Below are 26,408 nucleotides of genomic sequence, written 5' to 3'. Positions count from 1 at the left end.
TTCCATGTACTAGTATTGTTCAAAGTAAAATGGGGGTTTTCTTGCTTCCCTTTAAGGGGAGAGGGGGGAAAGAGAGAGGAGAAAAGATGAGAAGAGACTCAAAGTATATTCAGAACAGTGTGATGAAAAGCAAGCAAACCGATTTGGGCATCTGAAAGAGTACTGGGCCTGGGACCACCGTCCATGTTAACGACAGCTAGGTAACCTTGGAAGGTTCCATGCCTCATCTGGCTTCAACAATCATTTGGTCCTAGCCTAGTGTTTTAGAGTTAAAGAAACCAAGACCCTTTCAGGATTTGAAATTCTAAGATTCTCTGGGTCTAGCTTTGGTACAAGGTCTGGGGCCTGACTTTCAATATGACCTCAGGAAATGTCAATAAACCCATATTCAGAAATAGATATTACATATGGCTCTACATTAATTATTTTAATTACCTATAATCATTTCCAAACGACACAGACATGGATGCTGTTTCCTGGCCATTATGGACATGCGTATTCATTCACACTGTCGACTCATCTGCCCTAAAAGGGCCACCAGCCCCATTACACCATTAGCTAAAAAAGCCTAAGAAAACTTAATACATTTCAAGTACGTTTTATAAGCAAGGTTGTAACGAGGTGGGTAAGTACAGAGAGGCATGGGTCAGTGTTCAAATATTGGACTTAAAATCTCTTTTTTTCTTGGCAATTGTGTTCTAATACTGTATTATTTAATTCTGAGCACGCTCACTCTCCCCTACTGAAGTCAAGCTCATAGAGGGCAGAACTATATCCAATTCAGATTCGCATCACCCAAACAGTGTTTTGCACATAACTAGAGCAAAGGAATGAAGGACTGACTGTGAAATATTTTCCATATTTTAATATAAACAGAGAAAAGCCCACAAGGTGTGACTGACTGCCTCTACCAGCTCAGAGGCATGACCAATCTTAGGAAAAGCCTGTTCCAGTACTGCTCGGTCAGGAATGGTATCACGATGAAATCGGAAGTCACTCCCACCTCAGGCAGGCTGATTCTGGACTGATCACAAAGCTGCTGCTGACCCCCCACTGTCCATCTCTATGTCACGCATGTGGTGGATGGGGCAGCTGGAAGCTGCTCTAACGGAGAGTGCAACGGACACAATACACTTAGCAGGACCAGGTTCTCAGGGTCACAGCAAAATACCAAGTGAGGAAAACAAAAAGCATTCAAGGCAGGAGAAATGATTCTCCAAATTAGCAGCAGAAAATGAAGGCCAAGGAACAAGAAGGGAGAGGAACAAGATCATGACCAATCTTAGGTAAAAGCCTGTTCCAGTAATGCAATATTTGATTTGGGGAACACTTAAATTAAACCAAGTAAGGATAGCTTCTCATGTGGATGCTCTAAAATGAGCACACAATGTAACTGGGAGGAGGAGTGTTTCTTAACTTGTGGATGTTGCATGTAACATTAATGATTAGATGCTGTATCTTGCTCCACCGGCTTTAACACCATTAGTACTTATAGAGCTTCCTAATCACTGTACTAGGTAAGATTTGGCAATTTGGGTTAAAATATTTCCACCTGTTTATGCTAAGCAAGCACTCAGCTAATTTGGGGAAACAAAGGGGTTTATGTGTAGAGAGATAAATCTCCACCCCTCACCCTTCTGGCACCGCTCAGGTTACGTTGGGGAGCTGTCCTAAACTTTCAGCAAATCCCAATTCCAAACATACATGCTAACTGATAGATTGAGGGAACCGGAATCACAGAGGCGTTCTCTGCATTCACCAATCATGGAGTCCAGCGAAGGTGATTTAAAACCCCTTGCACGCTACTGACAAACTGCAGAGATAGCGGGTGTCTGCCACCCGATCTGGCCAGCTATCCCATCAACATGAGCCAGTTCGGACTGGCCAGAGGAAACTGTCTTCTCTCCCAAATAAGCACACAGTGATTAAAGAAGACTGCATTGCCATCTTGTACTCAAAAAGTTAAAATACAGGAATTCTCTGAAGGGAGAAGAATCTGAAGATTTATAAGAGAATGGCTACTGAAAGCTCCATTAGGACCTTCTCTAAACTATTCCCGTTTAAGTGGAGAGGCAAATAGCCCCCACTGGCATTTATATTTAGAATGGGCCAGGAGAGAGGAAGAGCACATTTTGAACGCTGAAGGTCTCTGACATACCCATACATAAATCATTTCAGGGTGAGGTGTCACATCTTCTGCTCTGCCCTTTAAATGGATTGGACCCCAACATCACATCCTCCTCAGGGTTGGCAGTGGGGGTGGGAGTTTCATGGAGAACAAAGAAGTCACCACTTCCTTTATCCCCCCAACTAAAGACAGATGTAGTAAAAACATCTGCATTGTAACATTCACTCACTTTAAAATACCGAACTGCAAACAGGTAGACTGAGTGATAATGTTTGAGAGTCCCTAAACCTACACAAAGATGTATCTATTAAAAAGAACATGGAAATTAAAATTAAAAAGACCATGGAAAGGCCAACTGTGTGATAGATGGCATCCATATGTGCTTTCATTTGTAAAGCTACATTTATTGAGTGACTGCATCCTTATTTAGAAAATCTGGAGGACAGGGGCAGTTCTGATTTTTTTTTCATCTATCAAGTCACTGTTTCAAATTTTAAAAAAAAACACAGAGTTATGGTAACTAAAGAGCACACAAATCACATACAAAAAAGAAAAAAAAAAAGCCAGCTATTTTATCCTTTCAGTGTGGTTAGCAAGGCTCCTTTGTGTCTACAAATTTCCCTGGGTGGTGCTGTTGCCAAGAAATTCTAATTCGTGACAAGGTTTTCTGCAAATTGGGGACAGAGGCAAACCTGCGGATGCAGGGACCCTACAGTTTGCTTTGTCTTTCTGGCTGACACAGCACCAGGCTGCTCGGGCCTGTAGAAGGCAGTGCAAAGGCAAGATCCCAACATGGGAGAAGCGATGTAGCTCACAGATCAAATCCCATCCCTTGCACCATGAGGCTGTTCTTGGCAGGCAACCATTTTTGTAAGTTGTCCCCTAGAGATGCTTCATACCAAAGGCCCTTGTAAAAAGTGTTTCAGGGTGCCTGAAACCAAGATGAAATTGCAATGTTATGGGGACGCTGTAGTTCTTACAGTAGCCAAGTATGCCATTAGTTTAAAACAATGGGGGAATGGGGGAGGAGGGAGGAATGTTCTATGATTTATTTATTTGTTTCCAGTAGCAGTGGAAAATTTTCTCTGAGCAAAAAGGAGGCCTGAAACTGACCCCATCTGCCAATTATGAATCAGCATTAACAACAAGCATAATTCCATAAGAGTTTTCAAGTAAACATACCATGCTCCTCAATGGCATGAAGCAAAGCTAAGTGCAAATGAGACTTAGAACATCATTACTTGACCTGCACTCATGAAATAGCAGTCTAGGTATAAAGAATATATCCAAATTCTAAAAGTCTTTGTAGCTTCCCAAAGAAAAATAACCATCAGTATTGTACCAAATCCTTTTTTATTTTCCAAGTCAGCAGTGGGTCCAGAAAAATCATGATTTCTAATGGCAACAAAACTCATGAATGGGTCCCCCTTTATCCATCATCAAGTGGTACCCTATACGCTACTCTTAGTTTCTGTCCTACCTTTGACTTTTTCCTACTTTTGCTCAGACAGCTCTTGGAAATTTTCCTGCAAGTTTCCAAAGAGCTTAAGGCTGGTAGCCTTAAGAGTTGTGCGTCAGCTGAATTCCATAAAATAATAGACCACATAAGCACAGTGTAATTTACAGTTATATGACAGGCAGGGATGATGTTACTTGGGCCAAATGCTTAAGTATGCAGTCAGAGCCCAGGAATGGAGAGCTGTTAATGTAGGATGTCCATCTGGATTTAAAAATTACACCAACAATGGTTTTCATAGTTGGAGCTGTATGAGGCTAAGACATTATTGCCCCAAAACCCAATGTCAGAATGACGACCCCTGTGACAGGAGGGCCATGACAAGCTCACTGACTATTAAGCAGAACAATTATCCCAGACTTGAGTTTAACATAAAATCTCTAAAGAGTCTATCCTTAATTTTTCAAATGCACAGATGGTCTTGAGTTTATCATCCAAGCCACACTTTCTTACAAACCAAATCAGACTATTGGAATCTCTGGACTTCGCTCATCTCCTCAAGGTACACTGTTCACTTTCAGGAGTGCATCTAATAACTGCTCCTCGTTTGACCTCTAAAATCTGATTACCCCAGAGCTTCAGGAAACTTCCTCCTGCCTGGGGTTCTTTGTGGCAACCTTCTTGAGCTGATCTGAGCAAAGGAGCCTTAAAATTTCACCATGTGATGGTTGATTTAGAACCAACAGTTGCATGTAATCACACTCCCCTCCTTTATACTCAGAAGAGGCAAGAGGGAGGGGGCAGGCAGAGGGAGGAAGGAAGAGACAGAGGTTGGAGGTTATGTCATCAGCATGAACCGGGAGGCACAGTCACCTTTACAGAAAGCATCTGTGACTACAGAGTCCATGGAAGAAAGCTCCTTGGAATGATATCTCATTTAGGACTGTGTCCTCACAAGTTATGTTTCAGTATGGATTATGAGCATGCCTCTGAAAGAGCCTGGCAAAGGGTTTTAAGCTGAGGGCAGTTGGCAGTAGGAGAGGATTAAGGCAAGAAATAGGGGGGTGAAAATTTCTTTGCCCACAGATACAGACTAAGCTAGAGATGCCCTGAAGGAGGTGAGATGAAGGATGAGGTGGGTGGGAAGCGGGAGAAGGCTTCTAAGGAAACAAAAGATCCAATACATCCTCTAATTATCAAACCAATGATGTTTCTTTACAGATCTAGACTTTCTCAAGGATGCTCTAACCAGATCTAGAAAAGCAGGTTTCCTCTGGAGAGGCCTTCCCCCAAAGCAGGCTTTACTACTGTGAAATCTTGAACCAAACAAAGTTGGGTGATTCATCAGGAGGGAACGTTGTAACAAATAAAGCCAACTTTCTTCCCTCCAACCCTGCTTAACAGTTAGTCACAAACAAGGGCTGCCTTGGGCAGGCTGACTAAATCAACAGATTCTCTTCCCTAACCTGTCTAGACAGTTGTTAATAGGCAACCGATTCAACACCAGTGGGCTGACGGTGTGAAATGAAGACTATTTCAGAAAATGAAATTCTGGCAACCTTTTGGTTTAATTAGCATGTGAAATAAAAGGAGGAAAAAGCTCTAGTGAGACCCTTCATGAGACAGTCTCATCAAGGATGGGGGAAAGGATGCACTGGAGAAATGCCTTCTGCTAGAAACATGTGAGCTGTGCGTGCGTTTAGAGAAAGACAAAGTCAAACACATCTGCCAGCATCCTTGGGCAGGAATGTATGTGTGGAAGCACAGACACCAGAGGCCAGTACCTGGAGAAACTCCAGCCTCGAAATCAGGGGAGGACAGCAACTAGCAACAATGGTACGTACACAGGATAGGCTCTTTATACCAAAAGCCAAACCTCACTCGCTAAAGCAGCAACTGTTACATCCCAGGCTCAAACTGGCAAATCCCGCTTTGGATCCTGGCAGAGGAAATTCAGCCGTTCATTAGCCTTAACAAGCTGCTGTCACGGAGCAGAGAAGTTACATGAGCAGCCACACACCAAGCCTCTTGCCGCCCGCCCCAAGGGCACGCACGTTTCTCCCAGACGGATTGTGCACGTTCACACTTCCAATGTGCAAATCCGAACTGCCTTCTTGCACGTTCCATGATGCACACTGTAGAATTCTGAAAGAATGTTCGTGTCCCTCTATCCCCACCCACCATCTTTCCTGCAGAATGTCCCCTCAGCAGCTTCTAATCCTCACTGAGAAAACCACTGTTTCCGCAGCAGATCTCGCACTTCCCACTAACCAGCACTTTCTTTATTCCACTTCACAAAGCCCAGTGAACTTGTCACCAGCCCCGCTTCCCCCTCACTGGGACACCTAGCCAACTTGGCATCGGTGCCCTTCAGCATCTTAGGAGTTTCTTGACTAGTCCTCTAAAACAAAGTCAGAGGCATGGAAGCACACATCACCCTTTGTCGGAGGTTGTGCTAAGTGGAGAGGCACACCAAACGAAAGAGAAGCAAGGACACCCACAGAGGGTGTTCTCCTTCCGAAGACACCGCACTGGGGAAACCTACAATGCACGGTCAGCATGAGATAGACACATCTTCCCATCCTCTTCCGAGATATCTTTGAGTATCCTTTATCACTGGGCTCCTCTTCCTTCTGCCCAGCTTCTAATCTCAAAATCAAGTTCCTATTCTTTACCGATACTCGCTAATTACTAGGAAAACACTCCGCTTTGCTCCTACCCCCTCCCCCCATCTGACTGTCGTTAGCACCAGTTGAAAGAGATGAACCTGATTTAAGGTACCAAGGAGGTAGAGCTCGTGCATGTAGGGACGCGGTACCTGTCTGTGATGGCTCGTAAAGCCCCAAACCACCTTCCCACCCGGCTCCTCCGAACCCCAGAAGTTAGGCAGGTCTCTGCTGGGGGGCAGTGAGCCCCACAACGTGTGCGCAAGGATGTGTGTTGGTGACTGAAACGCAGGCAGCTCCGACCGGCCGCTCAGCTCAGCACACTAAGGGGTTAGGGGGTGGGTGGAGAGGTAAGCAGATGACTGTTTCCGAAAACATTTTAAACAACAGACAGCCAAACGGGGGGGGGGAATTAAACAAACGAACAAACAAAATTCAACCCCAAGCCCACACCAACGCAGCCCCTGCGTCTCCGCCGCCACCACACGATTTACACAAGTAATTTAAATCATTCACCTGCTGCCAGGTCTCCTCCAGGGATGGCAAAGCTGAGAAGTAGCCGGTGTCGTGGACAAGTTGTAGCTCCTGGAATATACTATAACTAGCCAACACGTCCATGCTGCTGCTGCCGGGCAAAACGGGAGGAGAAACCCTCCCCCGAACACAGTTGGGTCTGTTTGTTTGTCAGTCTGTCTGGCTCACCCCCCAAGGAGGCAGACATCCAGTGGCCCTTTTGTTTTGTTTTGTTTCAGTCAACTAAAAAGGAAAAAAAAAAAATCAATGCAGAAGAGAGGGAGAGAGGAGGTGAGAGAGGAGAGACTGAGTGGGGTGGATGGAGAGAGGCATCCAGCGTGTACAGTGCAGACGGCTGCCAGGAAAAGGGGACTTCACGGGAGTAACAATTCCCTTCCAGGGCTCTAATCACTCCAGCTCGTGGATCAGGAAGGGGGATGCAAACTCACTGACACGAAGCTGCCATCTATTTCTGCAGCGCTGTTCGCTCCTAATGCAATCTTTGCTCTTTATTTTGGGAGGTGGCATTTTTTTTTTCTCGCGATCGCTTCTCTCCCCCCCTTTCCTTCCCTCCCCACCCCCACCCCCATCCTTGCTAGTTTGTAGTCTCTCCCCCCCCTCCTCCTTTTCTCCTCCTCCTGCTCTTCCCCCTCCCCAAACTCCCTCCCTCCGCCCGGCTCTCCGCGCAGCCGTGGGATCTCGGAGGAGGGCGTCCATTAGGCCGCGTGTGACCATGTATGGTAAACAGGGGGCTCATGAAGTCACTGAGGACCAATGGGCAGCGCGGAGCAGGGCCTGGGGCGGGGCTTGGCCCTGGCGGCGGGCGCGGATTGGCACGCTGCGAATCTCCCTGCTGCCTTACAAGGCGGTGCGAGGCGAGCTATTTTTAGAGGGCTATATAAGGGGGCCGAAGAGGCCGTGCGGCGCCCAGGGAGCGCGAGCGCGAGGGATTGGGAGGGTCTCGGCGACGCTTGCACCGGCTCCCGGGACGCCGAGGCGACTGGGATCGGGCCGCACGCCGGCCTCCGACCTTCGCTTGGGTGCCAGGTGGGGCCCCAGGCGGCCGGAGCCTGCGCCCCTCAGAGGGGAGAGAGGGTCGCGTATCGCCGTTCTGGCGCGGACGCGGCCGGTCAGGAGGTGAAAGTCCAGAATGCGGGGTTAGGATGCCTCCCGGAGGAAGAGCGAGGCGAGAGGACGAGGAAGCCGGCGTGGGGAGGAGGGCAGGCCACTTCCCACTCCGCCTCCCTTCTAGGCCCCAGGGCAGGGAACCGTGAGGGCGGGGCAGCGCAAAGGAGTTCCTCACTTCCTCAAAAATAAACCGGGGGGTTGGGGGGAGGGGGGAAGAAAGAAAAAGTCACCAAAAGCCCCTTCACGAATTCCCCACAGGCTGCCAGGGTGCAGAGAAGAAGCGCCAGAGGAGGAAGCGCCACACAATGGAGCAGAACAAAGGGGAATGCGCGAAAACAACGGCGGGGGCCTGCCTCGCGCGCTGCGCGCAGGCCCCGCCCCCCAGCCCCGCCGGCGCCCCGGTGCGTGCCGCCGCGCCCCGCCCCACCCCGCCCCACCCCGCCCGCCCAGCCTTCTGAGCCGGCGCCGGGGACCGGGCGGGGGTCAGACTCGCAGTTAGAGTTGATTGGAACTGGACGTTTTGCTGGGGAGTGTGTTAAAGACAATAGAGGGAATCCTTGTAGACGTGGGGTACAGGCAGGAGCCGGCAACTTGCTTGGGGGCTTAAACGTGAGACTTCCCATGCGGCTTGTAGAGAGGGTGTCCGTCTGCCTAGCTGCGGTGGTGAGAGGAGGACCTGGATTGCGTTATGGCGCTAACATATAGAGATGTATAGATAGAGACCCTATTATCTCTTAGCTGAGCTACGCACGTTGTGAGGGTTGACCGGTTGTTTGCTTGACCTTAAATGGTTAGTGTGGTTAAAGCTTCCCCAAAATGCAGTGTGAGCTGAACTTCCACTTTTGGAATGATTGCAGAATTTGGTACTTATTCTGAAATGAGAAACTTAAATTCAACTCATAAGGGAAGAAACACATCCACCTTAATCGCCCTTCTCAGCTGTCTCTCCTTCTGACTATGTGGGACTCCATATCACAATATTTCGAAAGTTCTACTTCATAGAACAAACACAGCTTGAAATTCAGTATTTGCCAGGGGAAATTAAACGGGAATTATTGAGTTGAGGAAAGTCTAGTTTATTTGCTTTTTGATGTCTGGAATTCTGTTGGTCAGATCTCCAGCATCCAGTGTATGTGTATAATTGGTGAATGTACTGTAAGTGTGTGTGCATGGAATGTACAAGGATCTTGGTACATTTAGTATTATGTATTATACACATTCGTAGTGCTAGGGGATAAATGGTATGAAAAGGGTAAAAGTCCTACACGAATAAAGTGATATTACGATAGCACACATATAAGTGCCAGTATGAGAAGTCTGCGTGGGCCTTTCCCAGAAGTAGAAAACCATTTAGAGCCATCACGTACCAATTAATGCATTAACTTGATCCTGATGGCCATCGATACTGCCACTTACGACTGTGTGACTTTGAGCAAATTACTGGCTCAGACCCTCTGGCTACCCTTCTCGGACACAGGATAAGTGGTATCTGCCTTGCCTGATTGTTATGAACAGTCAAAATGTTATAAAATAATGTTTGTTAACTCACCTAGCATAGTGTATCTGGTGCTAATAGGTGAATACTAAATGTTAGCCATCATTATCTCCTGACTTTGGCTGAGTAAATTAAATAATATCTGAACCAATCAGACTTGTAGGGGGATATACCAGTCTTAGAGAAGACGAATGTAGAAACCTCTTGCCAGTTTGGAATAAGGTCTTCCCCTGCAACCCAACATGCTATCCTGATTGTGTGTGGGGATGGGGAAGAGACCACTGACAAGTACTGGGGCAGAAGACATGTTCAGGAGTAATAGGGGAGGGAAAGGATCTTTGGCTCAACGGCCATGGCTCACGGGCCCAGCCGCTCAGCGGCATGTGAGATCTTCCCGGACCGGGGCACGAACCCATGTCCCCAGCATCGGCAGGTGGACTCTCAACCACTGTGCCACCAGGGAAGCCCGGATCTTGTGGGTTGTTTTTTTTTTTTGAATTTTATTTTATTTATTCTGTTATACAGCAGGTTCTTATTAGTTATCTATTTTATACATATCAGTGTATATATGTCAATCCCAGTCTCCCAATTCATCTCACCACCACCCAGGGGAGGGAAAGGTTCTTAAATGTAGGAAACGCAAGAGGCAAAAAGCAAGGCAAGACCAAAGAACATAATTTGTTTGAGACACAACTGAACTTGTTTTTTGTTTTCTTTGTGTTACACTATTACCATTTTCAACAAAATATGACATACCTGTTAACTTTGAAGATTTTAAGCCCAATGTGCCAAGCTGTATGGGCACATGAACATTTTATATGCTGTGTCTTACTTCATCCTCATGACAGCCCCAACGTAGGTATTTTTATTATCCCCAACTTTATGGATAAAGATACCCAGGCTTGGAAATACTAAGTGGGTCAAGGTCACACAACCAGGAAGCAGCCAAACAAGGGTTCAAATCCAGGACCACCTGACTTCCGAGACTGTGCTCTGCATGGGGCTCTCTGCAAGGTGAAAGACTTGAGTTTCTTGGTTTTAAGTCAAGACTTGTTTATAAAAATTGCTTGGGTGTGGAGAGGGAGGCTTCCATTGAGGTTTTTCACATGTAAATATCAGCCATCCAACTTATAGAAGAACTCAACCAAAATTTTACAATGTAAATCCTAAAAACCTCATTATGAGTTTTTTCAAAGCTTTATAGATTAGAATTCATTCTAAGAGATTTATGTAACAAGGCGCTCCTAAAGGCGTATTTTCAGTATTAGTCATATTTAGCTACTTTTAATAGCCTAGAGACCCTGGGTTCACATTGCAAAGCACATGGAAAGAATCCGAATGTACAAAATAATCAACAAATTAAGATCACAAGGGAAATTTGGCAGCCAAACAAACCAAAAATAAAGAGCACTGCTACAAATACTGCATACTGAATACTTTCTCTGTACCTGGCATTCTACCCATGTTCACATCTAATCTTCACCACAGTCTTGTGAGGGAGCTATTACTGCACCATTTTCACAGATGAAGATACCGAAGTTCAGAGTGGGCACATAATTTGCCCATTGTCATATGTCTCTTTAAGTGGCAAAAGCAGATTCAAATATAGGTCTGGCTCCAGGTTGACTCCAAAGTCTATGTCCTCTACATGTGTTGCCTTAGAAGATACTGATGATACTTTTAAAAGTGTCACCCTTTGGAAGTGATCCTATAGGAAACACCTAAGAGTAAATAACAAGTTACCCCCCAAGAACTGAGAAATGAGGATATTTTATAAACAAAATAGTAAAAATTCAATATGCAAATAGAAACAATCAAGACATCAGACTGCTACTACTAGAAAAGTTCTGTGTCGTTAGTACAGGAAGTCCTTAATATCCTATTGTGATTAGCACTGGGAAAGCCTCAAAGTAAATCTACTTAAAACGCGGACCAAATTTCAGAGCAGTTAGTGAAAAAAGGTTTGCTGGGGACTTGTCTTGAAAATAAAACTCAACTTTTTTTTTTTTTTTTTTTTTGCGGTACGCGGGCGTCTCACTGTTGGTGGCCTTTCCCGTTACGGAGCACAGGCTCCGGACGCACAGGCTCAGCGGCCATGGCTCACAGGCCCAGCTGCTCCACGGCATGAGGGATCCTCCAGGACCGGGGCACAAACCCGTGTCCCCTGCATCGGCAGGTGGACTCTCAACCACTGAGCCACCAGGGAAGACCAAAACTCAATATTTTTAAAACACATTTATTCTATCCTACATTGAACAAAATTGATAAGTACAATTATGTGCTAATTATAGAATGAATAAATAATAAATCAAGATGATTATTGTTGGCTTAATTTTTTTCCTACGCATTGTGAAGCACCTTACAACATGCTTTATTTCATATTTGACTTTCAGAGAATAATAAAAAAGAGGGTCATTTTTTTGTAAAAATGTTTCAGAGTTTCTTCAGTTTTCCCAAGGGTCTCAATTAATTCTTTGATATTCAAACTATTCTCTTCTGAAGTATCAATATAGTCATCAGCCCAGTTGATTTTACCTTCATGTGTTTAACTCCATAGATCCTCATGTGCCAGTTTTACCAACCTCACTTTCACTGACCTTACACCTTTTGCAAGATTTGCAATAGAACTGAATGTATTTGCATCGTGCTGTAAATGTTCACCATCATTGTGTGTGTGTGTGTGTGCAGGGGGGAGGTGTTTAAAAGAGATGTTTGAATGGGGGATTAATTTATAAGTGGCCATATCATTAATAATACTTTCATGTACCATTGACTTTTGCTTCTCTTTACAATCTTACTCTAGTGGAACAAAGTGTGAGCTTAGGCAGCAGGCTTTGTTTGTATCAGAGAAAATAAGAGTGACAAGGAGATGGAGATGGAGATGCCAAAGAATGCCAAAGACTCTCTGAGAGACAGTTTGAATCTGAAAGGAAATGTATGTGGCCATACATACAATGACATGCATACATACATACATACAACCAGAGAGTTATTTCATGATTGAAAAAAAATGGCAGCTTCCTCAGGCCTCTCATGTCCTGGACAAAATATTCCTTGAGAATACACATCTCTTCTTGTTTTCATTCTCTACTTACTTTCAGCTCGTAATTTTGCTTCCCACTTCTTCTGCCTGCAAGGAAAGAATGTGCTGGTTACAACCACAGGAGCCTGGTGGTCATTGTGACAGTTCTGGTTGTTTTTGTCCACACAAAGTCCTTTTAGTTGTACGTGTGTTCCTCGTGAGTTCAATGAGCATGGGTCTGACTCCCTGGGTGTGTTCAATTTTGAGAGTCTTCCATGTTGAGGTTTCTGGACGTGATGGGTAAAAAAACAAACACCACCACCAACAAAACCCTTTTCTCAGTGAATTAACCAAAAACTCTTGACATGTAGCCTGCTGATCTCCAGAAAACATCCCAATCTTGCCACTGACTCTTCAGAATTCAGTTTAATAAAAACATTTATTTTTTTAATCAGATGGTAAAGTCAACCCTGAATGTTGACTTTGCATTGCAGTGGGCTATGCTAAAAGGATTAAGGGGAATACCTGGGGTGCATCACCAGTGATGGGCATGTTGTTCTGATGCAAGAAGGCAGGCTATTTATTGCTTAATAAAAAATTGACTCACCGCAATGATAAAGGTAAGGAACTCAAGAATTCAGCAAAGTTCACTGTCAGGAATGTCCTGTCCAGACCTTAGAACGTTGGACATTTAATGCCATTATGACCTATGGCGCATAATTCCTATGGAGATTAATGACGGTAGCCACTTTTCCAGCCTGAGCTACGAGCACTTATAAGTGTCAATATTCTCCAATGAAAAACAAAATCATCATCTAAATTCAGTCAGTCATTCAACATATATTATGCAAATCATTCAGTCATTCGGCATATATTATGCAAAACATTTGGTCATTTAACATATATTATGCAAAGTGCATAGGTTGAAAATAGAATGGAAAACACAGACATGTTTACCACTGTAACCAATGTCAGATAGTAGAGCTGTATCTCAGAACTTAGAAAAAGCATTTGAAGTATCTAGTCCTACTTTCACAGGTCCACTGCTTCCCTCAACAATATTCCTTCCAGGAGATGCCCCGTTGCTCCAATGATGGGGAAATCCCAGCAAGCACTGGGATAAACCACTGTGACTGAGTCTGGCTGGCTAATTTTTCCCATCTGAGAATAGCATCACAAGCTATTCAGGGGTTTCTGGACAAGGATTTTGGAAAAGAGACTGGTAGAAGATGATAAAAGTTTTTTTAATTTTTATTATTATTTTTTTTTTTGCAGTACGCGGGCCTCTCATTGTTGTGGCCGCTCCCGTTGCGGAGCACAGGCTCCGGGCGCGCAGGCTCAGCGGCCATGGCTCACGGGCCCAGCCGCTCCGCGGCATGTGGGATCTTCCCGGACCGGGGCACGAACCCGTGTCCCCTGCATCGGCAGGCGGACTCTCAACCACTGAACCACCAGGGAAGCCCGAGAAAAGATTTTAAATAATAAAAAGAATTCCTTTGGCTATGTAATGATAGAAATGCCATGACAGTTGTGAAGCTAGTGAGAAATTAAGTTGCTAATGTTTTAGGGATTATTGTCCTTTGCAGTGTGTGAGGCAGTTTGTAGGATTGTGTTATGTTTCATCCTGAACAATTTTTATTGTGACATGGTGAATACAGCACAGCATTACTATTAATGTATAAATATCACTGTCAATGTTTTATCAGGATATTATCATTTTTCTTTTACACATGCCATTTCCAAAGGGTTTGGTACACATTTAATGGGATTTAACAGCAGAATGCATCTCAGATTTGGTAATGGAAATCAATGAGAGAATAAGATTGATTTGATAGAAAGTCTGGACCACTAACTTTGCTGACAATGACCATTCCTTTAAGTGAGGATACCTATTCCACAAGTGCCCAATGATAAGTTTTTATGTGGATGATAGATCTGGGTAGGTTGGAAGATTAATAATGTCAGCAGCAGTTTTTTGCTGACTGGTTGCTCATTTGAATTTCACAGACTGCTTTACCAGAAGGATGCTTATCTGAATGGTTAGAAGAGTCAGCTGAGTCATAGTTTTTAATACTGGTTACTGCTTGTCTCAGGAGTAAGCAAGGCAAATGCCCTAAACTTCCATTTATGCAGTCCAAATGGGAGGAGGCAGAGGAAATTCCTCAGTGTCCACCTCAGAATGCTTCACAACCCTCTCCCAGCTCTCATCATCTCCCCCTACTGCTTTGCAATGCTCAAAAATTGTTCTAAGCAATCATCAGCATCATCACATTTTGGTCATGCCCAAGCTGGTTCCCATGTATGACATGCTCCTCTGCTTTGCTGGGAAGCTAGGGAAATCCCATTTGATGAAGACCAACAGTGAGTATAACCCAGAGAGGCTCAGTCCTTCCACCCAATTTGCCCAAATGTGAGATTCAACCCAACTCCTCTGTGCCATACATTAACCTATCCTTTGCTTTTCTGCAATATCCATTCTTGATCTTTGAGGATGTTCTTCTTAAACCCCTCTTAAGTGTTATTGTCCTTTCCACATGTTCATGTGCATCATTGCCCTTTAGAGATTATAAATTCTTAGGGAACATTTGTCTGATCACCCTATAGAGAATCTAATATCTGTTATGATAAGCACAAACTTTTAAAAAAACTTTTAAAAAGATCATACAAAATATTTTTAGTAAAATTTAAAAACAATTTTACTCCTTCTCCAGTATTGTTAGGACACTACTGTTTGTGCTGGCCTCTGTTAGGTTGACCTAAGCAGGAGGAAGTGGCATTACCTCAAATGATGTCAAATATGGTTGAAAGAAAAAAGACCTAAGGCTCCTGGCAAAATTCTCTGTAATTAAAATACCAAAATCTGGGCTTCCCTGGTTGCACAGTCGTTAAGAATCTGCCTGCCAATGCAGGGGACATGGGTTCGAGCCCTGGTCCGGGAAGATCCCACATGCCTCGGAGCAACTAAGCCTGTGCACCACACCTACTGAGCCCACGTGCCACAACTACTGAAGCCTGCATGCCTAGAGCCTGTGCTCCACAAGAGAAGCCACTGCAATGAGAAGCCCTTGCACCACAACAAAGAGTAGCCCCAGCTTGTTGCAACTAGAGAAAGCCTGTGCCCAGCAACAAAGACCCAATGCAGCCAATAAATAAATTAATTAATTAACTAAAATTAATTTAAAAAAATTTTTTAAATACCAAAATCTACATAAAGTATATGATATATGTTGTCAAAGAACCCACTTTACAGAGTGATTCAGAGCTAGTGTATATATATATATATATATGTTTTTTTTTTTTTTTGCGGTATGCGGGCCTCTCACTGTTGTGGCCTCTCCTGTTGTGAAGCACAGGCTCCGGACGTGCAGGCTCAGCAGCCATGGCTCATGGGCCCAGCCGCTCCGCGGCATGAGGGATCCTCCCGGACCGGGGCACGAACCCACGTCCCCTGCATCGGCAGGCGGACTCTCAACCACTGCGCCACCAGGGAAGCCCCTATATTTTTAAATAAGGTACTACATAGTCTATCAGGAAACAGTCACTGTTACATTTGTTACATTTTAAGAGAGACTGTAACCTTGAATATTGTAACATTTCACAAAGTGATGTAATAACAGACTTTTCTGGGAAGGTTAGCAAAAAGGAAGCTGGAGAATAGAATTTTTTAAATTTGAGTTTCTTTTATAATGACCTGGGGTAGAGGATGTCCTGATGCTAAATGACCTTTAAAGATCACTTAGACAGAATAGAAAGAGATCTACTTTAGTAGCTTGAAAGTAAGTTATTTGGCAACCTTGAATTTCCCCTTTCTGACTTGTCTTTACCATGGCAACCTTCTGATCTATAATTTGGTCTTCTGAGTGGACTGACTTATACAAGATTGCCGTTTGTAAACATGTTGTATTGATTTTATTTATTTACCTACTTGTTTATTATTTCTTCTACTTCCAGAGGAGAAGTATGAATAAAGACATTAAAACACAGGAAACGTAATATAGAAAACTACTAGCCTTAAAGAAAAGACAGAAGTACCAAAGAATAAGGGAAGAAGAAATATAGAAGGTATCCATTATCATTCCAGCTGTGTCTCCCATTAAGCACTGATCAAGGTATGTTGCTATTTATAAACTACTTCCTTGTAAACTTGCCTAGCATGAACCAATTTGGAGAATCTTCTTTCTGTGAATGTAGTCATTTGGTTTTTAAACTGGCAAAACTGAGCTTCATATTTTTCAGTTCTGGTGGACCCACTGAGATGAGCCCAGGTGGTCTCATTTAAAGCCACATCATTTCATTTACTCAACAATTATTGAGTACTTATTTTGTCAAGCACTAGGCTGGGGAATGGGACTACAAGGATGAGTGAGATATGATTCTTGTCCTTCTGGAACTAACATGTTAAGTGAAGAGAGACTTAAATAAAAAGTAACACGAGGGCTTCCCTGGTGGCGCAGTGGTTGAGGGTCTGCCTGCCAATGCAGGGGACACGGGTTCATGCCCTGGTCCTGGAAGATCCCACATGCTGCAGAGCGGCTAGGCCCATGAGCCATGGCGCTGAGCCTGCGTGTCCGGAGCCTGTGTTCCACAACGGGAGAGGCCACAGCAGTGAGAGGCCGGCGTACCACAAAAAATAAATAAATAAATAACATGAGTAATATGGCAGACTAGATTATTGGGTCAGACTCCCTCTATGTAAAAACAACCAAAATGCTAGGATATAAGTCTTGATGAGCTGACAATATAATAAGGAATTATTGAGCTAAAATCTAAGTGAAAGTGAGATTCAACATCACTTCTGGTAGTGAGCACTCTTAAACTCAATATTCTCAGCACTAGCTGTATATTAGAAAGAGCTTAAAAATTATCATGTGTGCTTCCAGCAAAGGTCAACTAGCTGGTATTGGATAAACCCTGCTCTCCCCTATGCCAAAGAACAACTGGAAAATCTGGAAAAAATATAAAAATTATATTATGAAGTAGCAATGCAGCAATAACTCATCAAGCCTAGATCCTGGAAAGAAAGGAGACCCAAAGAGACAAACTAAAAAATCAGCATGGTTTTATCCCACTGGAAGTAATTACCTAAGAGAAAGCTGAGAGGCTATGAAGCTGAGCAGAAAACACAACTGAAAAGGAAGATGAGCAAAGGATTCAGTAAATTCAAAAGGCTGGAAGTATAAATATTAGAGTTTAGAGTTGACCAGGAGGTTGAGGGAGGGAAGGTATGGAGGGCAGAAATAGGCTATACCTTACCAGGACTGAAGTCTGGCTTTGACATATCACAATACTTGATTGGAGTAAAGTAGTCTGCCCCTAGTCAAGCTCCCTTCAGAAGAAAAGAGTAAATCCTCTCTGCACAAAGATAATTTAGAACCTTGAACTAATCTACAAAATTTTTTATACTTAATGTCCAGCACTCAATTAAAAAGAAAGAGATATAAAAAGGTAAAACTTCCCCAAAACCAGGATTTAAAAAATCTGATAGTAGAAATTGACCCATAAGAAATCCAGACATTGTCATTATCAGACATACACTTTAATTTTTTAAAAATTTTATTGGAGTGTAGTTGATTTACAATGTTGTGTTAGTTTCAGGTGTACAGCAAAGTGATTCAGTTATACATATACATATATTCATTCTTTTTCAGATTCTTTACCCATATAGGTTATTACAGAATTTTGAGTAGGGTTCCCTGTTCTATACAGTAGGTCCTTATTGATTATCTATTTTATATACAGTAGTGTGTGTATGTTAATCCCAAGCTCCTAATTTATCCCTCCCACCCCTCATTTCCCCTTTGGTAACCGTAAGTTTGTTTTCAAAATCTGTAAGTCTGTTTCTGTTTTGTAACTAACTTCATTTGTATCACTTTTAATATTAGATTCCACATATGAGTGATATCATAGGATATTTGTCTTTCTCTGTCTGACTTCACTTAGTATGATAATTTCTGGGTCCATTCATGTTGCTGCAAATGCCACTTTTTCATTCTTTCTTATGGCTGAGTAATATTCCATTATATATATGTACCACATCTTCTTTATCCATTCCTCTGTTGATGGACATTTAGGTTACTGCCGTGTCTTGGCTCTCATAAATAGTGCTGTAGTGAACATTGGGGTGCATGTATCATTTCAAATTACAGTTTTCTCCAGATACATGCCCAGGAGTGGGCGTGCTGGATCATATGATAGTTCTATTTTAAGTTTTTTAAGGAACTTCCATACTGTTCTCCATAGTGGTTATACCAATTTACATTGCCATGAATAGTGTAGGAGGGTTCCCTTTTCTCCACACCCTCTCCAGCATTGATTGTTTGCAGACTTTTTGATGATGGCCATTCTGACCACTGTGAGTTGATACCTCATCGAAGTTTTGATTTGCATTTCTCTGAGAATTAGTGATGTTGAGCATCTTTTCATGTGCCTCTTGGCCATCTGTATGTCTTCTTTGGAGAAATGTCTGTTTAGATTTTCTGCCCTTTTTTTTTTTTTTTTGTGGTATGCGGGCCTCTCACTGTTGTGGCCTCTCGTGTTGCGGAGCACAGGCTCCGGACACACAGGCCCAGCGGCCATGGCTCACGGGCCCAGCCGCTCTGCGGCATGTGGGATCTTCCCAGACCAGGGCACAAACCCGCGTCCCCTGCATCGGCAGGCAGACTCTCAACCACTGCGCCACCAGGGAAGCCCTTCTGCCCATTTTTTGATTGGGCTGTTTGGGTTTTTTTTGTTTTTGTTTTTGTTTTTTGACATAGAGCTGCATGAGCTGTTTGTATATTTTGGAGATGAATCTCTGTCAGTCACTTCGTTTGCAAATATTTTCTCCCATTCTATGGGTTGTCTTTTTATTTTGTTCATGGTTTCCTTTGACACTTTAAAATAACTGTCATTAATATAATCACAAAATTAAGTGACAAGATATATATATAGATATATATATATATAGAGAGAGAGAGATATAGATAGATAGATAGATAGATAGATAGATATCTCCTGTTGGTTCTGTTTCTGTACAAAACCCTAATCCATAGTTTAACAACAGATTATACATGGATAAAGAGAGAATTGGAAGTTGGTTAGAAGAAAATATTCAGGCAAAAGCCTGGGGATGCAAAATGGTGAAAAGGAAAGAGAGCACAAATGGCAAGGGGACAACATGAAACATTCTCTCATATATATAACTGGATTTTGTAAAAGAGAAAAGAGAGAACAGGAGAGAAGGGGATAATGACTGAGAATTTTCCAAAATTAAACAAAAGACATCAAAAGCCATGGACTACAAAGAGATATAGACCCCAAGATGAATAAATACAGCAAAACTATTTCTAAGCAATTCATAGAAAAACTGACAACCAAAGAAAAAATCTGAAAAGCATTTAAGTAAGCGGTATTTTACTTTCAAGAGTACAAAAATAAGATTGAACTCTTTATTCTCAACAGAAACATTGGAAATAGAAGGCAATGGAATGCCATATTCAAAGTACTGAAAGAAAATAACTGTCAATTTAGATTTCTATACCTAGTGAAAATGTCCTTCAAAAATTGCTGTGGGCAGACCCACCCTAAAATATTACTAAGGAGAGTTCTGAAGGCAGAAAGATAATGGTACCAGATGAAGATATGGAGATGGGGAGGTGGGGAAGAGTGAATATAAATATTGATTCTATAAAACAATAATCATAAGGTCTATGAGGTTTTAAATTATGTGGAATTAAAATAGCACAAAAGTAGGGAAGTAATTAGAGTTAAAATATTCTCAAACCCCTTGCATGGTCCCAGGACATGTAAAAAGTTCAAATGTGTACCCAACTTTAACAAATCAAAGAGAAATGTTATAATTTCTAAGGTAACCACTAAAAGAATAATTTAAGACTATTAAATAACAAGCTAATAAAAGGGGAGGAATAAAATTATTAATCTAGGAAAGAAGAGAAAAAAGAGAATAATTAGTATTATTGAAATTAGACTTTAAGTTAATAAGCTAGACATAAAAAGAATAGTTTATGAGTCCACCAAAAAGAGAGAACACTTCTAAAGCTATTAATGTAGCCTCAAAATGATATAGTCTCAAAATGATAAAGTAAAATGGAAGAATTAAAGGAAAAGTAGAAAAATTTATAATCATACTGATAGAGTTTAATTTTGCTTGGTAACTGATAGGACAAACAGACAAAAATCAGTAAAGGTATAAAGAATTTGATCAACAAGATGTCTAATCGTCAAACAGAGAATATGGCATTGATGCCTATAGAAAACATATTATTTTCAAGTGCGTATGGAACATTTACCAAAATAGACCATACGTTGTGCCATATACAAGTCTCAGGAAACTCCAAAGAGCAAAACTATACAGAATAGATTATCTTACCATAGTGGGAATTAAGCCAGAAATCAATAGCAAAAGATAACTGTAGGGCTTCCCTGGTGGCGCAGTGGTTGAGAGTCCACCTGCCGATGCAGGGGACGTGGGTTCGTGCCCGGGTCCGGGAAGATCCCACATGCCGCGGAGTGGCTAGGCCCGTGAGCCATGGCCACTGGGCCTGCGCGTCCGGAGCCTGTGCTCCGCAATGGGAGAGGCCACAACAGTGAGAGGCCCGCATACTACAAAAAAAAAAAAAAAAAAAGACAACTGTAAAGTCCCCATGTGTTTGGAAATTAGGAAATATGCTACTAAATATCCTGTACATTAAAGACAATATCACAATAAAAATTTTTAATGTGTTTTGTACTACTTAAAGATGATATTTAGAAATACATGTAACAAAACAAGTATAGCAAAATGGTAATGGTAGAATCTAGATGAATATATATGGTTATTCACTGGAAAATTTTGTTATATTCAGCTCAAGTTTCCTTTCTGTCAAAAAATCTAAATCTAAATCTAAAAGGTTCTTGATTTTATAATCTAACTCATTTGCTATTCCTCTCAATTCCATGTCACCTACAAATTGGATAGGCCTAATAATAACAGCTATCATATATGAAGCTTCCCATGTGCTAGGCACTGTTCTGGGTGCTTTACATGTATTATTTCATGCTCATAATAATACCCTGAATTAGGTACTAATTCTATGCCCATTATATACATAAAATACCTGAGGCACAGAGAGGTTAAGTAACCAACCCTGGACCACATAGTTCCTAAGTGATAGGCCAAATCTGAATCCTAAGTCTGCATGCTTAGTCACTACCCTGTGCTTTGCTCCCTCAAATCTCTGAGGGCAATTTATACAGACAAGACGAGGATGCTGAACCCTTTAAAGACTACCCTCCACACTGAGCCACTTAGGGGACCTATAAAGTCAGTGGACTGGTTATCACACATACTTTTCATCTTGTCCATGAGGATACCATGAATGATTTCATTGGCTGCTTTGCATAGATGTACTATGTCCACAGTCCCTCCACCTCTGGCTACGTCATCACTTAAACAAGGACACTGGGCTATTTGGCCTGACTCCATCTTGGGGCATAGATGCTGGTTCCAGCGTATTGTGGCTTCTCCTTTTGGGTCCATACAAATTATTGGTTTTAATAATTAATTCTAGAATTTTGCTAAGAAATGGTGTCAAGATTCAACGTACAATCTGACCCAGGAGGGGATTTTGGTAAACCCCCAAATAGATTGTTATAAGGATACACATGATACTAAGGAAAACAGGATTCTTGGCTATGGGTCTATCTCCTGGGTACACTAGCATTGCTTTTTGAAATTTAACTAATTTTAAAATAACATTAAAATCGCTTTTAAATAACAGCTCACTCTGTTCTAATGCCTTCTAGACAAGTCTATACCATTTGTTTATAATTTTCCTTGATTATATATCTCTCCTTCCAACTTCTACACATTCTTTTAGAATCTGAGCTTATTGAAGCTACCCTAAGACAGTCAAGGCAGTATCTTTAGGTTCCTTACAATTTTTTCCTTAGTAGAGTCATTCATCAATATGTTGTCAGAATTTCAGTTCTGAAAAATTCCTATCCTTTTTGGGTTCAGCTTCCTTTTCAGTGATGTAGATCTTGCTATTCAAAGTGTGATCCTTGGACCACTAGCACTGACAACACCTGAGACTTGCAGAAGGGCAAGCCATTCCCCAGACCTACTGAATTGCAATCTGCATTTTAACAGAATCCCCAGGTGATCTGTGTGCATGTAAAGTTTGAGAAGCACTGTTATAGGCCAAGGACTCATCACCTCTCTTTTTCTGAACTTGTTAAAAATGGCTTCCTGAAGCCTAGAGCCAGTACCATCTGGCTACACCCACCTGCCTGACTCCTATTTACTCTGAGATAATGGGGTTGTTTCCTGTGGTGTCACTGCCACTTCATCAATTAGTGCCTTCTTTTTGGTAAGAATTAGATTTAGAGGAACCACCATTCCCCTTTCACTTCCTCTAACTTCTAAGAGAAGTCTGTTTTGTTTCAACTTTCATTTCCAAGACATAGAAGCTGAACTACCTCCTCCTTAATTATCCTTTTATATCTGAACAGACTATTTACAACATACTATATGTAAGTTCAAAGGTACTTTCATATCTGCTATTTTACTTGGTCCTCACAACAATTCTATCTAGCATTAAAATGCTCAGAGTATAGGTTATTATTCCCATCTGTCAGATAAAAAAGCTGAAGCTTAGGGCTTCCCTGGTGGCGCAGTGGTTGAGAGTCCGCCTGCCGATGCAGGGGACACGGGTTCGTGCCCCGGTCCGGGAAGATCCCACATGCCATGGAGCGGCAGGGCCCATGAGCCATGACCGCTGAGCCTGCGTGTCCGGAGCCTGTGCTCCACAACGGGAGTGGCCACAACATTGAGAGGCTCGTGTACCATAAAAAAAAAAAAAAAAGCTGAAGCTTAGTTGCTAAAGCAGCTTGAAACCATATAGCAAGTAGTGGCAACGTCAGTGCTAGCGTGCAGACCCCTTGTATTCTTGCCACTGCTCAGTCAGCTCGCCGAAGCATTAATTCAAATCTCTGAGCTGTGTTGGAGGGAGAGCTACCCATCTTAGCACCACCAAGCAAATTCTCTCTCCCCTATGGAAAACGCTCTGGCTTATCTACCCAATACCCAACTTCCTTTTTAAATTTGCTGCCAGAATCCTAATGCTTTGGGTGGACTATGTTCAGCTACATATATATTTGCCCAGCCTCCCTTGTAGTTAGGGGTGGCCAGGGGCACACTTCTGGCCAATAAGATGTAAATAGAAGTCTCGTGGAATGTATTAGTTTGCTGGGGCTGCCATAACAAAACACCACAAACTGGGTGGCTTAAACAACAGAAATATATTATCTCACTGTTTTGGAGGCTAGAAGTCTGAAATCAAGGTGTTGGCAAGGTTGGTTCCTTCCAAGGGCTATGAAGGAAGTATCAGTTCCAGGTATCTCTCCTTGGTTTGGCATTGGCTGCCTTCCTGTTCACATGGTGTGCTCCCTGTATGCGTATCTTTGTGTTCAAATTTCCTCTTTTCATAAAGACATCAGTCACATTGGGCTAGAGCCCACCCTAATGACCCATTTTAACTTGGTTACCTCTGTAAAGACCCTATCTCTAAATAAGGTCACATTCTGAGGTACTTGGGGTTAGTAATTCAACATACCTTGTTTAAGGGGACACAATTCAACCCTAACGTGGGGAGAGTATGGGCTTCTGGAGAAGACTTTGCTTTCCCCATAAAAGGGGACAGCCACAGTGTGCCATCTTTCCACTGTCCTTCCTTCTTTCTGCCTTATATACTGTCTCAGTGGCTGGAGCTGCCCAGCCTTATTGGGATTAAGAGCGAAAAACCAAGAGAACTAAGGAATTGAACCAACATTAGGAACTGCTTGACTCTTCATCTTGTTACATGAGACAAATTAACCCCTATGCTAAAAGTCCTTGTAGCAGGTTTTCTGTTATTTATAGCTAAACACATCCTATTATATCACGTTTTCAAAGAACTAGCTTCATGAGATTTTATCAAATAATACCAGTTAATCCAGAGTAAAACTGCTAGTTATTATCAAGCTATGTTTACGAATGATTAGATTGAAAACAGGGTTGACTGAATTGAATAATGAAAGTACCATAACTTTGCAGACATTCTGGAAAACAATGTCTAAGAAAAATATGTATGTTGCAGGCTGTCCGCCAACTGCCATCCAACTCCCTTTTGTTGCTTGTTCTTGAAGGTGACTGGGTCTTCCAGCCCCGAGTGGTGTTCTTGACAAGCCAATAAAAAAGATCCTGCTTGCTATTCTTAGCGCTTATACTCAGGCTCTAGGGTGAGAAATGAGGTCACGACTTGTAACCCTCAACAGTGGAAATTTTAGCAAGTCCCTCCATGTACTTCTTTGACGACTGAACATGAGATCATCTCTGCAGTTAAAATTTATAGTCTTAACCGCACCTCTGTTCCCTTTCACACGCCACATCCTGTAATGATCTCTTTTGGAATTCTTGGGGAAGTTAAAGAAGTCTGACAGCAGTGACTGTTGTTTCTCCAGATACTGAAAGTGTGAAAGAAAGCGCTGGGGAGAGGGCAAGGTGCAGTTACCAACAAGCCAGGCGGGATGTCTCCGAACGACAAGGACTAGAATAAGGCAGGAGGGGAACCTTGGGGGAGAAGTTTAAGGAGGCGCTTACACTCAGCACCAGGCAGTGCAGGGTCAGCACCTCTTAATTTTTGCCCTGACTTTTCTCCTGCCTCACCCTCGTCCCAGCCCTGCCTCCGAGCAAGAATGATCTCTAATGGACTATTACCCGCTTAAACTCATTTCAGTTGCTACATGTCTGCTTTTTGCTTCTAAACTGTATGTTTTATTAATTTCAGTTGAATAGTTATATTTTTCACCATAATCCTGATAAGAACACAATTACAGAAAAAGATATTTTCTTTTCTTCCTACTCAGGCATTTAATTTTTTTTTTTTTTTTTTTTTTTTTTTTTTTACTGTACGCGGGCCTCTCACTGTTGTGGCCTCTCCCGTTGCGAAGCACAGGCTCCAGACGCGCAGGCTCAGCGGCCATGGCTCACGGGCCCAACCGCTCTGCGGCATGTGGGATCTTCCCGGACCGGGGCACGAACCCATGTCCCCTGCATCAGCAGGCGGACTCTCAACCACTGCGCCACCAGGGAAGTCCAGGCATTTAATTTTTTACAATGATAACTCCAAATAAGTGAGTACCTATGTGCCCAAGTTGTGTAGGTGTAATACACACTAAGAAATTCTACGGTCTAGGCATCCATATCCCACCCGGTAGATGATTCCCAGAGACAGTAAATGACTTGCCCCGAGCCCCACAGAAGATAGGGCCACTCCAACAGGAGTGCCACAGCTGCACCTGCTACCTGCACTCTCTTCAGGCCTCAAAATCCATGCTTTCCAAGCTTTTCTTGTTTTAATCCCCTTAATCACCACAAATTCTACCTCTTCATCTCCTGGTCAGATTTTTCTTCCTTGACTAAAAGATTTTACTATTGCTTTGCTTTTGTGGTTTCTTACTCTTTTCCAGCTTAAAAAAAAAAATTCATTGAGTTTCAGAGTAGATCAGTATGTCAGGTTTTCTCAAAACATTCTTTAAAGCCATTTTCTTACTTAAATGTCTAGAGGGCAGAGCTAAATGGGGCCACCAGGTAAGAAAGCAGGACGGCTCCACACACTTAGAGAGGATGAGGAGGGAGAAATGGAAAGGAAAAATCTTATTAGGTTTTGTAGGTCAGGGAAATCCTTTCTAGCCTGGATTTTTAAACCTTCTGAATTTTAATTGAAAGTATTTCTCCAGGGTATTTACTTTAACATGACTGTGCACTCTCAAAAAAATATTCCCTATCCATATAAGAAAAATATTACAAATCTCAGGAAGACAAGATTGCATTAGAAGGAAGAATCTGATGATGTGCCCTTTCTGCTTCAGACAGTAACCATGAAATTGCTGGCAACTACAAAAGTTGCCAGACTTCTTTTGAGCGTCTCTGCTGGGAAAAACCTAATGCTTGTGGGTATGATGCATGACTATCTGGTCGC

General features: G+C 42.6%; 2 protein-coding genes across 4 annotated transcripts in view; one reads left to right on the top strand and one right to left on the bottom strand.

Annotated features, from left to right (window-relative positions):
• The window catches only part of KLF7 (KLF transcription factor 7), a 456,278-nt gene that overhangs the window by 104,432 nt on the left and 325,438 nt on the right, over positions 1 to 26,408 (bottom strand). For 2 of the 3 annotated variants that reach the window (XM_082629924.1, XM_082629927.1), the window contains exon 1: positions 6,767 to 7,326. In XM_082629924.1, coding sequence (XP_082486050.1) covers positions 6,767 to 6,868 — 102 coding nt within the window. In that variant the 5' untranslated portion in view covers positions 6,869 to 7,326. Of the gene's footprint in view, positions 1 to 6,766 lie in introns of those variants that run through there. The other variant, XM_082629923.1, reaches the window with a different exon arrangement.
• LOC309809838 (uncharacterized protein) lies at positions 7,538 to 8,698 on the top strand (the record flags this gene model as incomplete). The annotated part of the gene is made up of 2 exons (XM_082631302.1): positions 7,538 to 7,900; positions 8,150 to 8,698. 2 exons carry the CDS (start codon positions 7,538 to 7,540, stop codon positions 8,594 to 8,596), a joined length of 810 nt encoding a protein of 269 aa, XP_082487428.1. The 3' UTR covers positions 8,597 to 8,698.

The sequence above is a fragment of the Mesoplodon mirus genome, assembly GCF_964341445.2.
Source record: "Mesoplodon mirus genome assembly, chromosome: 8".
Lineage (NCBI taxonomy): Eukaryota > Metazoa > Chordata > Mammalia > Artiodactyla > Ziphiidae > Mesoplodon > Mesoplodon mirus.
This window is presented reverse-complemented; position numbering and strand designations above follow the sequence as displayed.